This window comes from Maniola jurtina, chromosome 17 (genome assembly GCF_905333055.1).
Source record: "Maniola jurtina chromosome 17, ilManJurt1.1, whole genome shotgun sequence".
Taxonomy (NCBI): domain Eukaryota; kingdom Metazoa; phylum Arthropoda; class Insecta; order Lepidoptera; family Nymphalidae; genus Maniola; species Maniola jurtina.
In genome coordinates, this window is record NC_060045.1 from 9939137 (window position 1) to 9952586 (window position 13450).

Consider the following 13450-nt stretch of genomic DNA (forward strand, 5'->3'; position numbering starts at 1 on the left):
CATAATTGCTTATAGTAATTAATTAGTATCTGTTTTATTTTATTTGTAACTATAGATGATGCCCGCAACTTCATCCGCGTGGATTTAAATTTAATATAAATCCCGTAGGAACTCTTTGATTTTCCGGGATAGAAAGTTTATTATGCCAATATCCTGGGCGCAAGCCACCTCTGTACCTTTCATATGAATCAGGTAATCGAATAGGCCTCTAAGAGTTTCGTAGGAACTCTTTGATTTTCCAGGATACAAAGTAGCTTATGTCCGTTCTCGGGATGTGAGCCAACTCTGCACCAAACATCACACTCGGTTAAGCTGTTGGGCTGGGAAAAGCTAGCAGACAGACAGACAGACACTCTTTAGCATTTATAATATTATTATGGATAATATTATGCAGTTCTTTTGTTACAGATATTTGATGGAACAAATGTGACGAAGGAGCAGCGTCGGGAACTGAATGAGTGTATCACCGACATGGGCTTTAGGATCCTGTTCATCGAATGCGTCTGTGAGGACCAAGAACTACTCGAGAGAAACATCATAGAGATCCTCCACTATTCCGCAGACTACAAGGATATGACTGAGGAGGAAGCAGTGGATGATTTGAGGAAGAAGCTTGAGCATTACATGCGTCAGTATGAGCCTATAGATGGAAGTTTGGAAGCTCTGAGTTTCGCACGCGTTGAGAACATGGGCGATACTGTGACGGCTCACAAAGTATCAGGTCAAAAGGAGTCAGGCATCCTCGGGTATTTGTCTGGCATGAGGGCTTTACCGCAGACTTTATATTTTACACGGGTGAGTGAAATCATTTTCTCGTTAATTATTCATATATCTCTCGATTTTAATTGGCGCGATAAGCTTGTTTTTCCTTTTGACTCAGTAAGAAATCTAATGCAGTCGGAATCCGTAAACAAATTCGTTGATCCGGCTGTGTAAACATGTGTAGGGAAATTTGCAAATCATCCTAAAGATTGGAGATATTTACTATCAACAGTAGGTACCGCTAACAGACAGTTCGTAAGTATTTCCTTCGTGAACACTACGTGATGCAAAATAGTTATAGCCTAAAATTTAAAAAGCCCCCGACACAAAAATCTCTATAAGAAAACTAGAAAAGAGCTGATAACTTTCAAACTACTGAACCGATTTTCTTCGATTATAGCTAAGAACACTCAACAACAACAAGCCACCTTTCAAACAAAAAAAAACTCAATTAAAATCGGTTCATACGTTTAGGAGCTACGATGCCACAGACAGATACACAGATACACACGTCAAACTTATAACATCCCTCTTTTTGGGTCGGGGGTTAAAAATAGTAAAAGTAGAACAATGGATTGCGGTCGATGCAAATCTTGATTTCCTTTAAAACACTTCAGCTGAATTGAATTTTTATCACCATTGCAATTTGATTCACTTGTTAATATTATCTCGTAATAAATCATCGTCGGAATCAAAAGATTTGCTTATTGCCAATTTATCACTGCAAAATAAATAGGTATAGTATAGGTACAATGCACATAATACCTATCTTCCTTATCTACCTTTCATTATGAACATATTTTGTCGTGAACTGTGATATTGTGTCATTTACCTATATTGTACCTATCTATATATTCATAACATAATTTGAAGACTTTTTAAACTATGTTAGTAATCTTCTTATTATTCATTGCCTTAAGTAAGCTTAAATATGACGTACCTACCTACGCAGAACTTTACGTTGGCTTTATGACTGGTCAATCAAATCGCTAAGTATGCTTTAATTTATTATAATTTTTTTGTCATTTCCCATCATATAAGAAAACGTAAACATGCTTTCTGATAATAATTGATCTATTTTTATATAATTTCGTCCGATACTTTTATTATTATCATTTATTTTACAAAAGCTATTAAGTATTCATTAATGAGATACGTTGAAATCCAATTAGTGAAATACATCATTGATAACAATGATTCAAACAAAAAGATTGGCTATTTTTATAAATATCATCATTAAAACACGTATCTATTATCATTAAGAAGTCGTATGATGTTGATACGAAATTATTTTATCCATAAGTACCTACCTATCTATATTGGCTGGCATCGGAGGAACTGCCAATGGGATGTATAGGAGCTTAAGAAACTCTATCCACTCCTTATTTCCTTGTCCAACGCTCTAGGCGCGTACCTGTTTGAATTACCTAGCTGGATAGATCCAGGTGTGGACACTGGACGATCCATTTTGGATCGGCGATCAGTGAGCCCTAATTCAGTGTGTATCTGAGATGTCATCACATTAATATAAAGGAGAAAGTGTGTATGTGTGTGTGTTTGTGTGTGTGTGTGCGTGTGTATGTTTGTTACTCCTTCACGCAAAACCTACTGGACGGATTGGGCTAAAATTTTGAATGGAGATAGATTATACCCTGGATTAGCACATACTTTTTATCCCGGAAAATCAAAGAGTTCCCACGGGAATTTTAAAAAACCTACATCCACGCGAACGAAGTCGCGGGCATCAGCTAGTCACTTATAAATCTTTTATTTTCACAGCACGGGGAGAGCGAATACAACGTCCTCGGACGCATCGGCGGTGACGCAGTGTTGTCTCCAAGGGGCGAACGCTATGCCCACGGGCTTGCGAAACACTTGAACGAGATGGCCGCCCACGAAGCCTTCACCGTGTGGACATCTGAGCTGCGTCGCACCAAGCAAACTGCCTCTGAAATCATGGCACCCAAGCGAGCTATACGTGCCCTCAATGAGCTTGATGCCGTAAGTAGAGCTTTATGCAAGGTGCTCTATTATATCTAATGTCCTTAAATTCCAGCTGCTCGATTGCGGAAAAACTGCATCAATCATTATTACAATCGCAATCGTTGTGATTGGCTGAATTTATGGTGTTCCTGTTTCAACAATAGGTTGTAGCCAATAGTAAGCTAGCATCAACCAATCGGAGATGATTGCGATCGTGTCATTGTAGCTGCACGCAATCGAGCCGCAGCAAGCTGAGGTTAGAAGAAGTTATCTCTAGTATCGACTATATATAACTCACAAGTTAGTTGATACTAGAGCTAATTTCTTAAACTGGACCCGTTCAAGTAAAGATTTTTATATAAACACGTAGAGATGATACTGCCATTGGCGCAATTAGAATGCCATAAGCCTACTTTGTCGTATTAGTTTACAAATTGCGAAAAACCAAATAAAATTTGAATTTCGCGGCAGACCCGTCGCATCCACCTATACGTTATTGACGAATTTCCTACCCTTTCCACTTGGAAAACCTGTGATAGCGTAAGCGATTAGGCAAAATTATAGCTTTCTCTGCAAAGCTTTGCTAGAAAACTACGTTATTAGCTTTGGCTAGAAAAGCTACCTTATCAGCTTTGTCTGAATTCTAATTAAATTTTTATATTAATTTATACAACTTCCTTAGAGTTTATCATTACGTAAATTGCTCTGGTAGAAATTTTTGATTTAAAATGTTTCTTGATTACAAACGTCAGATAATTATCGCATTTTATAATTATCTTGTTTGTTGATCTTTATTAGGTTGATACTTCTGAAAGATAAATAAATGATATTATTAATTATTAATTATTACTTATCCTGATAGTATCTAACATTTAATTGGTTTGTTTGTCTCAGCATCTTTACCTAATGTCTTCTTGAAAAACATGACTTGTTTGATAAACCTATTTATTTAATAGTGCATAATCTATGCCGGTATATAAACCAAGTTTTCCAATAGTAGGTATATTATATGATATTGACAATAGACAGTTAACAGGGCTCTCTCTTTCACTCGCTTCATACAATCGTAGTTCCAATTTCATTTGAATATTAAGCAACCAAAGTCCATGAAATTTTGCAGACATATTTAAGATACTAATGTCTGTTCTGTGGTGTTTTAGATTTTTCTAAAAATATGTAGTTTTAAAATTTCAGGGGCTTAAAGATTTGTATGTAAATTTTTAAGACCGCGTAACTTTGAAACCGAATATTTTAACAGAAATCTGGAAAACCACAGACATAGATATTAGTTTCTAGAATACGTCTGCAAAATTTCATGGACTTTGGTTGCTTAATATTCAAATGAAATTGAAACTACGTTTGTATGAAGCGAGTGACGGAGAGACCCCTCTTAACTAAAGAAATCGTACCTTTTGGCAAAAAACTTTGTTGCTTTAAATTTACCAAGGTAGGTACCTACTAACTTTAATTTATCATTGCATCAACATTAACAACAAAAGTGGCAAGGATTTGATATAAGGTTATAAGTATGAAAGAGAACACGAAGCGTTGTATTTATGATCGTAGGTAGTGTCTTATTACAAATACATAATATTATCTAGACTAAACAGTGACCTAGATCAATAACATATTATGCATTCCATGACACGTGACCACATAGAAATGGAAAACTTGTGATGTTATATGATAGCTAAGCTGATTGAGATAAAATGTATAGTACGCACCTATGTACAAACATACTAACATAACTGCACTTGTAGTAATTGATCTATTGAATATGATAGAATTTTTTTTTGTTGATCCAATCGGTACCTACATATTAAACACAATATTCGTACATTCACAGAAAATACGCCTTAAAATCTAACTTACCTTAGGTATCGTTTAAAATGTGTCGTGCCAACCTAAAGCCTCACTCAGCTAAATATTGTGGATACAAAATCAAATAAAAATATTATTGCAGTTAAATGAAAAATGGAAATTAAACAAAATTACAGAAAATAAACCCTTTCCTTACATTCTTATTTAAAAGAATTATTAAACAAGTGTAAATTAAAAATTTATAACACCCCCGACAAGTGAAGGTTACAGTAACTAGAAAAGAGCTGATAACTTTCAAACGGCTGAACCGAATTTCTTGGATTATAGCTAAGAACATTCTCGATCAAGCCACAAACAAAAAAAACTAAATTAAAATCGGTTCATTAGTTTAGGAGCTACGATGCCACAGACAGATACACAGATACACACGTCAAACTTATAACACCCCTCTTTTTGGGTCGAGGGTTAAAAATAAAAGTTTTGTATGTTAAATCTCTACGATTTAATTTTTGAATTTCAAAATATTGACGATCTTTGATCCTCTATTATGTACGACGGATAACGAATAACGATTTAATAAAATGATCTTCGTGACATTGGAGTAGGTATAAAAATATCTGAATAGAGCAATTTAATTTGGCCGGTTCATTCACATCACTTTTGATCTATAAATTCTTCAGCCAATTGGCTCGACTACAAAAATATCATCGTAACAGTTTACATCACGGTGTATTTTAGAGTTTCTACGACAGACATTAATTATTTTCAATACAAAGTTTGTGGAAGTGTCTTATGAAAAGACAGGTCATAATGATTCATTAATTCCTTAATGACTCCTGTCGGGAAAACCCAGGGCATTGTGACGATTGCCTTTTCTCCGAAATGTATTTTCCTTATACAGTTCGTTGAACTTATGAACCCATTTTACGACCCAATGCAATGCTCTCTACAAAAGCTTTTCTTAAAACCCAAATCAAATTTCTTTCCAGCTTCAAAGCTTCTGCTGAATATCTAAATTTTATTCAAAATTCAAATTCAAAAGCTTTTACAAGTACTTTTGAATCGTCAAAAGCACCTAGCACTGGTTTGGAATGCTTTTCCTACCGAGAAGAACCAGCAAGAAATTCGGCGGTTGCTCTTTTCAAGGATTTGAATTTTAGGTCACGTTGGTCTCTTCATCATCCCAATTCCCAACCCAACGCCAGCTCACTACTGAGTACGAGTCTCCTCTTGGAATGAGAAAGGTTTGGCTATACCTAGCCTACCACGCTAGCCAAGTCGGAATGTGTGAATGGACAGACCTTGGTCTAATTCTTATATAATTTGTAGAATCGTGTTATGTATCTAGGTAGATTTTTAATGAGGACACAGTGGTTCACTATCGAAGATTTAAAGCTGTAGTCTGGTCTACGTGTGCGTGGGTGTATACGACGTCGATGGGATACGCTTCAGACTTGTAATATACAGAAATGGCTTGTTTTATACAGGATGTAACTAGAACGCTAGCAAAAACGAAAACATGATAGTACTGATGATTACTGATAAGATACCTTAAAAAACTACGAAACAAAATTAAAAAAATCGTACAATTTTTAAAAGTTCACAATATATTGCAAATAAAACATTTGATTGACGCTAGAGATCAAAGAACGTTCCGTAAATAGGTCACTCGAAGTCCACGAGGAGTCGTAGGTGAGGTATTGGCCCGATTTTGCACGCTATAAAATGCGGGTTTGAAAAAATAATATTAAATCACTAAAACTATAAGATAAGGCAAATGGTTATTGGCATTGAATTGTTTTAAGGTAGTATAATAATAGTGCTAAGATTTTGCTAGCGATCTGGTTACATCCTGTATGCAGTTTTATAGTCATTACAAGCTTCTGACTTTCTGTTTTCTTCTTCACCAGGGTATTTGCGAGGGTTTGACCTACGAAGAGATGCAAGAGCGTTTCCCTCAAGAGTTCGCCTGGCGTGATCAGGACAAGCTGCGTTATCGGTACCCGTGGGGCGAATCTTACATAGACATCATGACGAGGCTCCGACCAGTTCTCTCGGCTTTGGAAGATGAACATAATGTCGTCGTTGTGGGCCACCAAGCCGTGCTTCGCTGCATGCTGGGCTACTTCCTGGATGCCAAGCTTGGTAAGTTACATTCATACTTTAAAAACTTGATCTTGGTGACTCATGCCTAAAGCTGCCACACCTTTTTGTGGCCACACCTCCTGGCCTGCCTGGATACATTTCGTTTACCAATGAACAACACTGCCCTTTCATAATTATTTTTTCCTTCACCGTTTGCTGCTACTGGAACTTTATTTATTATTTTCTTACAAAAATTTTGAATTTTTTACGTTCATTTAGACAGGACAGGCAGGAAAAAGTGATGGATTGCATACCTAATTACCTACACTTTAATTTAGATTTCTTGGGTAACCTACTAAAATTATCTGGAGTAATGTGACATGATGCCCTGAATTGCCTCCTTTCCTCGAAACTCTGTTCCACATTTTAATGTGTAAAAGATCAAGACATGTTTGTAGACTACTTTTTGGGTCAAATTGCAAATTACCTTGGTATAATATCATGAAGAAGTTTCTGCTCTTGCAATTTTGAAACGATAAAGGTGGATATTCAAGGTTTTCCAAGCTCTAGTAATTTATGTAGATATATTATTATCAGTGATTTTCAGTATTTATTCATATTATGATTGGTTTATGGTGAAATTAAAATATAATTTGCGGGATGTACCTACCTACTGGTAAAAAAATTTTGCGTGTTTGGTTGATTTTTCTGAATTTAGCGTAGGATAGAAAAATTTTAATGTTTATATTTGGTTCCTTCTTAACGGGGCTCTCTCCGTCACTCGTTTCCACTCGTTTCATACAACCGTAGTTCCAATTTCATTTGAATATTAAGCAACCAAAGTCCATGAAATTTTGCAGACATATTCTAGAAACTAATATCTGTGTCTGTGGTGTTTCAGATTTTTCTAAAAATATGTAGTTTTAAAATTACAGGGGCTCAAAGATTTGTATGTAAATTTTTAAGACCGCGTAACTTTGAAACCGAATATTTTAACAGAAATCTGGAAAACCACAGACATGGATATTAGTTTCTAGAATATGTCTGCAAAATTTCATGGACTTTGGTTGCTTAATATACAAATGAAATTGGAACTACGATTGTATGAAACGAGTGACGGAGAGAGCCCTCTTAAGTTTTGTTGGTATTTTTTCCAGATGAGCTCCCGTACATGAACGTGCCTCTCCATACTATCGTGAAGCTGACTTCTTACGGATACAAATACAAGGTGGAAATGAACAAGCTGCCCATTGAGTGCGTGGACACCCATCGTCAACAGCCGAAGGTATATTTCCTATTACCCTGACCTATTGACTAGAACCACAATTCCCAAAGGAAACTTGTAGTAAAACGTCGGGGTTTTACACTGACAGGCGTCTTTTTTTTTTTTCTCTCTCTCGTCTGGCTTTTACAATGATTAGCCAATGTCAAGTTTGTAGTTATTTGTAACAAGTTAATTAAATTATACAAGTATGGACCCCGTCTGTGCCGGCGCTCGCCGACATACGCACTGCACCCCCTTAGAGCGCTTTCCAGTCAGTTTTAACAAAAAAAACACTCCAAAAAGTCACAACACGCGCGCCAGCAAACGCCACCACAGACGAAGTCCGACAGGCGTCTTTTGCATACATTTTAATAACACGACGCTTGAAATGACTTGGTCTTATTTGATTTCACGTCACCCCAAGCTTAATATTTGACAGATGTCGATTCAGGATCAAAACCGAGAGTTTCCTCACTCTAGTTCACTTTGATAGAACCCTGGCCAGAGTGAACTAGGTAGCGCACCCTTTTTGGATCATTTGAAAAATTAAATAGGCATCAAGGCTACACCTACTTGTGACCTCATCAAAACTTGAAATTGAAGTCCAGTACTTTAAGTTATGAAGTCAAATCATTTGGACATTGAAGTCAAGTATATAAAAATTGATTGAACTCTTTACCTACAACTTTTGTAAAACGTAATCGGTAGATAGGTACAAATAAGTACCTAACTGTAATAGACTTCAAAATTGAAGATGTACGAAAAATCCAATAGCATAGACCTCTCCAATAATTGAACATTGGAATTATTCAGTACGTAAGTACATTTCAAGTAACTCTCGGTATCAACTTTCAACTATCAATATAAAATAATAATATTAATAAATAAATAAATAAAGGTTTATTTAGCTCATATACAGAGTCACACACAAAAACAAAAAAACAAGAATAAAAATAAAAATACAATTAAACTTGAATATTAATTAATCTTAAAACTAGAAAATACTATTATGATGTCAACTACTTTTTTGCGCAACCAAATTTATCACCGGATGACAAAAATTCAGGAAAATGATCGCCCATTCCAAAATAAAGGCACGAGGCACATAAATCTACAAGATATTAGCAAATATTTGACTAGCTTACCATAGATAGCTTATCGCGTAATAAAACATGGTGTTATATCAGATTTAATGATAAACTTGGCCGCATAGGCCTTAATAATGATATATTACTACGATTATAGCGTAGGTTAAAAAGTTTGTAGTGTCAAGTTATATTTTTATTTATCAAAAAACTTATTTAAAGCCACTTTTTTAAAACGTGAATCTTAATTCCTCTAATCACATTGGATTTTTTCATGATCCTTTGGGATTCAATAAATTGTTTTTGTTTATTCTATCTATATTGCATTCTTTATCTAAATAAACACTCGGTAAAAAATACCTATTTAACCTATAACTGTTATAACAATAACTGGTCCACCTAAATGTTTTATATAACCGGGATTTTATACTATTTTATTATTGCTTCCGTATTCTTTATTGAATTGTTCATAGCAGATAACACGTAATAATAAGTCATTGTTGCTTAGAACACTAGGAAGCTATTATAGTTAAAGAGCAAAACTTAATCGTATAATGTATAATTGTACCTATATCATTTTAAAATTACTTATCTAATACCTACTTCAGTATTATGATGAAATATGAAATAAATAATAACCTATTATAATTTATAAGTACCTAACTAGATGATACCCGCGACTCCGTCTGCGTGGATTTATGCAGTTTTTATAAAAATCCCGTCTTTGCTTTTCTTGGATAAAAAGTTGCCTATGTCAATTCTGGGACCTCGATTATACGGATGGACCTTAAAATATCCCGTGGGAACTCTTTGCTTTTCCGGGATAAAAGGTAGCCTATATCCGTCCCCAGGAGTAAGCTAACTCTGTACCCATCAAAATCGGTTAAACTGTTGCGCCGGGAAAACCTTGCAGAACCTTGAATAGTGACTAATTTGCATGTTTCTTTACAGAACTGCTCAATCAACCGTACAACAGACGATGCGTTGGTAACGGTACCATCCCACTATGACACCCTGCCTTCAAACATGTGGCAAAATTCGGAAGCACAGCTTTAGACGGCGGGCCTTCGGACCACGGTCCGGCGCAACCAAACCAGCATTACCACGGGGAACCATGTGAACCCAGTGTAAAACGCTCAGGCCCATCGCGGTTGTGAAAAACCACGAATGGAAGAACATGTTGTTCAGTATTTCAGACGCCATGTTTGATTCAATAGCGATCCGCGAGAACATTCACTATCTCGTTCCTCCCCTGTGTGCGAGAAAGTGTTAGATGTAGACTCTTTGCGTCTCGTGTCTTCATTGAATGCGTGAGAGTGACAGGTGCATTGCGTATGTTATTTCAAAACTTTTAAGACTGAAGGATCAATCTGGCATGTCAAAAAATCTTTAATACATTGTGTTCTATTTTATCAAAATATGTAGGCTTATCGTTTACTTTAAGTTAATTTCTTATGTTAGATAAAGTAAAATAATTTGTATTTGTAATGTAATGAATAACTAATGATTTTTATCATTACCTATTATAAATATTAATGATCTATAGTTATTTTGATATTGGAATATATGTTACGTTCATATTACATGACATAGAAAATCTGTTCTCGCTGATAAGTAAGAAAGAAGATACAAAACGCGCGAGAGAAGATGAGATAGCTTAAGTCTTCAATTTAGATATTCGTATTGTCTACTTTTTTTTACATATTTTATTCGATATAGATACTTAAATATTGGGTGTTTATGATCGTTAGTTTTATAGAAGGCAATTAGATACACATGTATTATAATAAGATTTAGTTAAGTACATATTTTACACAAAAATTAAACAATTGTTTAGTTTTGGATGATAAAACACGTATAAATACTTATCTTATTTTACTTTCTTAGCGTTGTTTGTATCATGAGAGATAACTGCCATTTGTTTAACTTACTTTTATCTTTTTGTAGTAATTTACTTACTTGTTTTATTAATTATGATAGAGATATTATTATAATTTACACTATGATTATACGTAAGATAGGTAATTTGTTGCAGTTGTATGCTTCATTTATCAGATTTATTCATTTATCTCAATTTTGTAACAGAAAGCCGGGATAATAGAAGCAATTTTATATCAAAATTGGTTGGGAAATCCGTTATCTACATGCAAAAGAGGTGAAACTTCTTTGATATTCATTCATAACATGCTTGTTGATTTTTCTACCACGAGAACCCAAAATAAAAAATTAAATATATCTCTCAAAACTGTAAAAAATTCGACACTACAGATCATTAACTGTACAAAAATGGAAGACCTTAAAGACAATACTTGTAGGATTCAAGGAGATATATTTATATATAAATGATGTTAATTTATCTGCCTCTAGTAGCCTTTTTCATAAAATCATCTTCATGCGCACGCCCAATTCTTTCGACGCGTAAAAAGAAATCTCACTTCAAAAAGATAAGGACAAGTCATTGAAAAGTGCATTATCTAAAATGTTCATTGATTTACTGTACGCATAATCGAAGCCTAATAAATGAGATAGGAACTGTTTTTTCCTCCTTATACATCTATCTTACTCTATCATATTGCTATCTCTTTCTAACCCGGGCAGTGGCCTACCTATCTATATATTATATCTTACACGTACGAATGGGCTGCGCTTTGCAATTTGAAATGATTGAAAATAGAAAATGTAGATTGTAAAATATAGACTTTTTATGTCAATTCAAGGGATATATAAAATGAAAACCATGGACTAGAAAACTTTATTATTTTTCCCACTAGAAATAATAATTATACTTACTTTAACGTTTAAACTATCGTGAGTGACTTCTATTATAAGCATAGATTGTTAAGGCTATACTCACGTATTTAGTGGATTAGCCCGACTAGTTTCGAACTCATCCGAGGTCCTTTTTCATAGGGACTCAGCTTGCTGCGCGTCGCGGTTGAGACTGCGAGCCACACGCGCCGCGGCCCATACTATACTTATAATAAATTATACTAGCACAAAAAAGAAATGTTGACAGTAAACGAGGTGAAGAATATTGATAAATGGTCCGTATAATAACTATTTCAACTATTTTATTTTATTATCTTTCATTTCTCTTTATTCTTGATGGGAAGTTAGACAGAAATATTTTTTAAGATTGTTGGTAAAATAGTAGTCGCCGTTTGAATGTGCAGTTGTAATGATTATGACTTTTAAATGAAGTAGAACGTAGATTATTTTACATTTTTTTTTAAATAAAGGTGACAATAGAATGTTAGATAATAGGTACTTTTATGATATCGGACGAAGGAATATCTTAATTTTAAGTTTACTAACTCCTAAGCGAAAAATGATAGTATATGAAGTCGTATTTAATAGTAGAAATTATCTCTAAGTTAACGAGAAAGTTTATAATATTACGTATAATCAAATAATGTCAAGCACCACGCTCTTATGTGGCAAACAAAATGGAATTCATTTGTACTATGTAGACTTGTAGATAATTTTAATAATAAAAAAAAAACGAAAAAAATAATGTTTTATTTGTATAATATCCCTATCCCATACTACCAATAAGCTGATTCCCTGGTCAGTGGTACCAACACAATGTAAGTACCAACTGCAGACTAAAAACTTCCCAAGATATCTAATAAAGCTAATTAATTAAAAAAATTATTGATCAATTTTATTGATCCTTTGAACAAAGCCCGCCACCGAGAAGTAAAAGACGTATAAAGTTGCGTCCGAAATAAAAATAGAGTCACTTTAATTCTTGCTTGGATACTTTTTCGATTTTACTCGATACAAAAAATCTAAATAAGTATTATAATGCTCTATGAATGGAAAAACTAGCACTGGATCAAATAGTGTACCTACTTATTATAGGTACAACAGAATCTGCCCCATGCAAGGCCCCATTCCATTTCACAGACCAACCTAAAGTCCCCTTGCGGCCTGTCTAAAATTAAATTGACAAGTCAAAATCTAGTGCTATCTTTTTCTACAGAGGTAGCCAAAGGAGTAATTTTAGACCGACTTTAGTTAGACCTATCATTCTTTATCGGAAGTCGGAACCGAAAGCAAAATCAAAGGCGCAAAATCAATCAGAAGTTCCGAACTTTCGGAATCGGAATCGAACCTCCGTAAATCTCTAGTGTTGATAGTTGACTATAGGTCACTAAATACATACTAGCAGTTTTGCAATTACCACTTAATATTATGGTATTTCACAAGGTAGACATTGGGGCCACATTTGTTGATACTTTATAATACACAAATTCCGAGCAATGTTTATTTTTCATACTCCGTGGGATTTGCCTTGAATTATTTCAAATTAAATATAAGTGATAAATTATGGTAATGACTCAATCGATGACGCCGTAAAAAACGTTAATAAATGCAGTTTTCGTGAATTCATACCTATAATAATATGTAGGTAGGTAGGTAAGTTATTATTTTAACCAGTTTTCTA

At 34.6% G+C, this 13450-nt stretch overlaps 2 protein-coding genes across 5 annotated transcripts in view; both read left to right on the top strand.

The window, feature by feature from the left end:
* LOC123874021 (6-phosphofructo-2-kinase/fructose-2,6-bisphosphatase-like) overlaps nucleotides 1-11008 on the top strand; it is a 31808-nt gene extending 20800 nt beyond the window's left edge. For all 4 annotated transcript variants that reach the window (XM_045919164.1, XM_045919165.1, XM_045919166.1 and 1 more), the window contains 5 exons: nucleotides 409-795; nucleotides 2542-2763; nucleotides 6477-6711; nucleotides 7809-7936; nucleotides 9952-11008. In XM_045919164.1, coding sequence (XP_045775120.1) covers nucleotides 409-795; nucleotides 2542-2763; nucleotides 6477-6711; nucleotides 7809-7936; nucleotides 9952-10056 — 1077 coding nt within the window. In that variant the 3' untranslated portion in view covers nucleotides 10057-11008. The remainder of the gene's footprint in view (nucleotides 1-408; nucleotides 796-2541; nucleotides 2764-6476; nucleotides 6712-7808; nucleotides 7937-9951) is intronic.
* Nucleotides 11009-13411: 2403 nt separating this feature from the next.
* LOC123873794 (NAD kinase-like) overlaps nucleotides 13412-13450 on the top strand; it is a 40888-nt gene continuing 40849 nt past the window's right edge. Inside the window, exon 1 of the mRNA XM_045918849.1 lies at nucleotides 13412-13422. The gene's annotated coding sequence lies outside the window, so the exon portion shown is untranslated. The remainder of the gene's footprint in view (nucleotides 13423-13450) is intronic.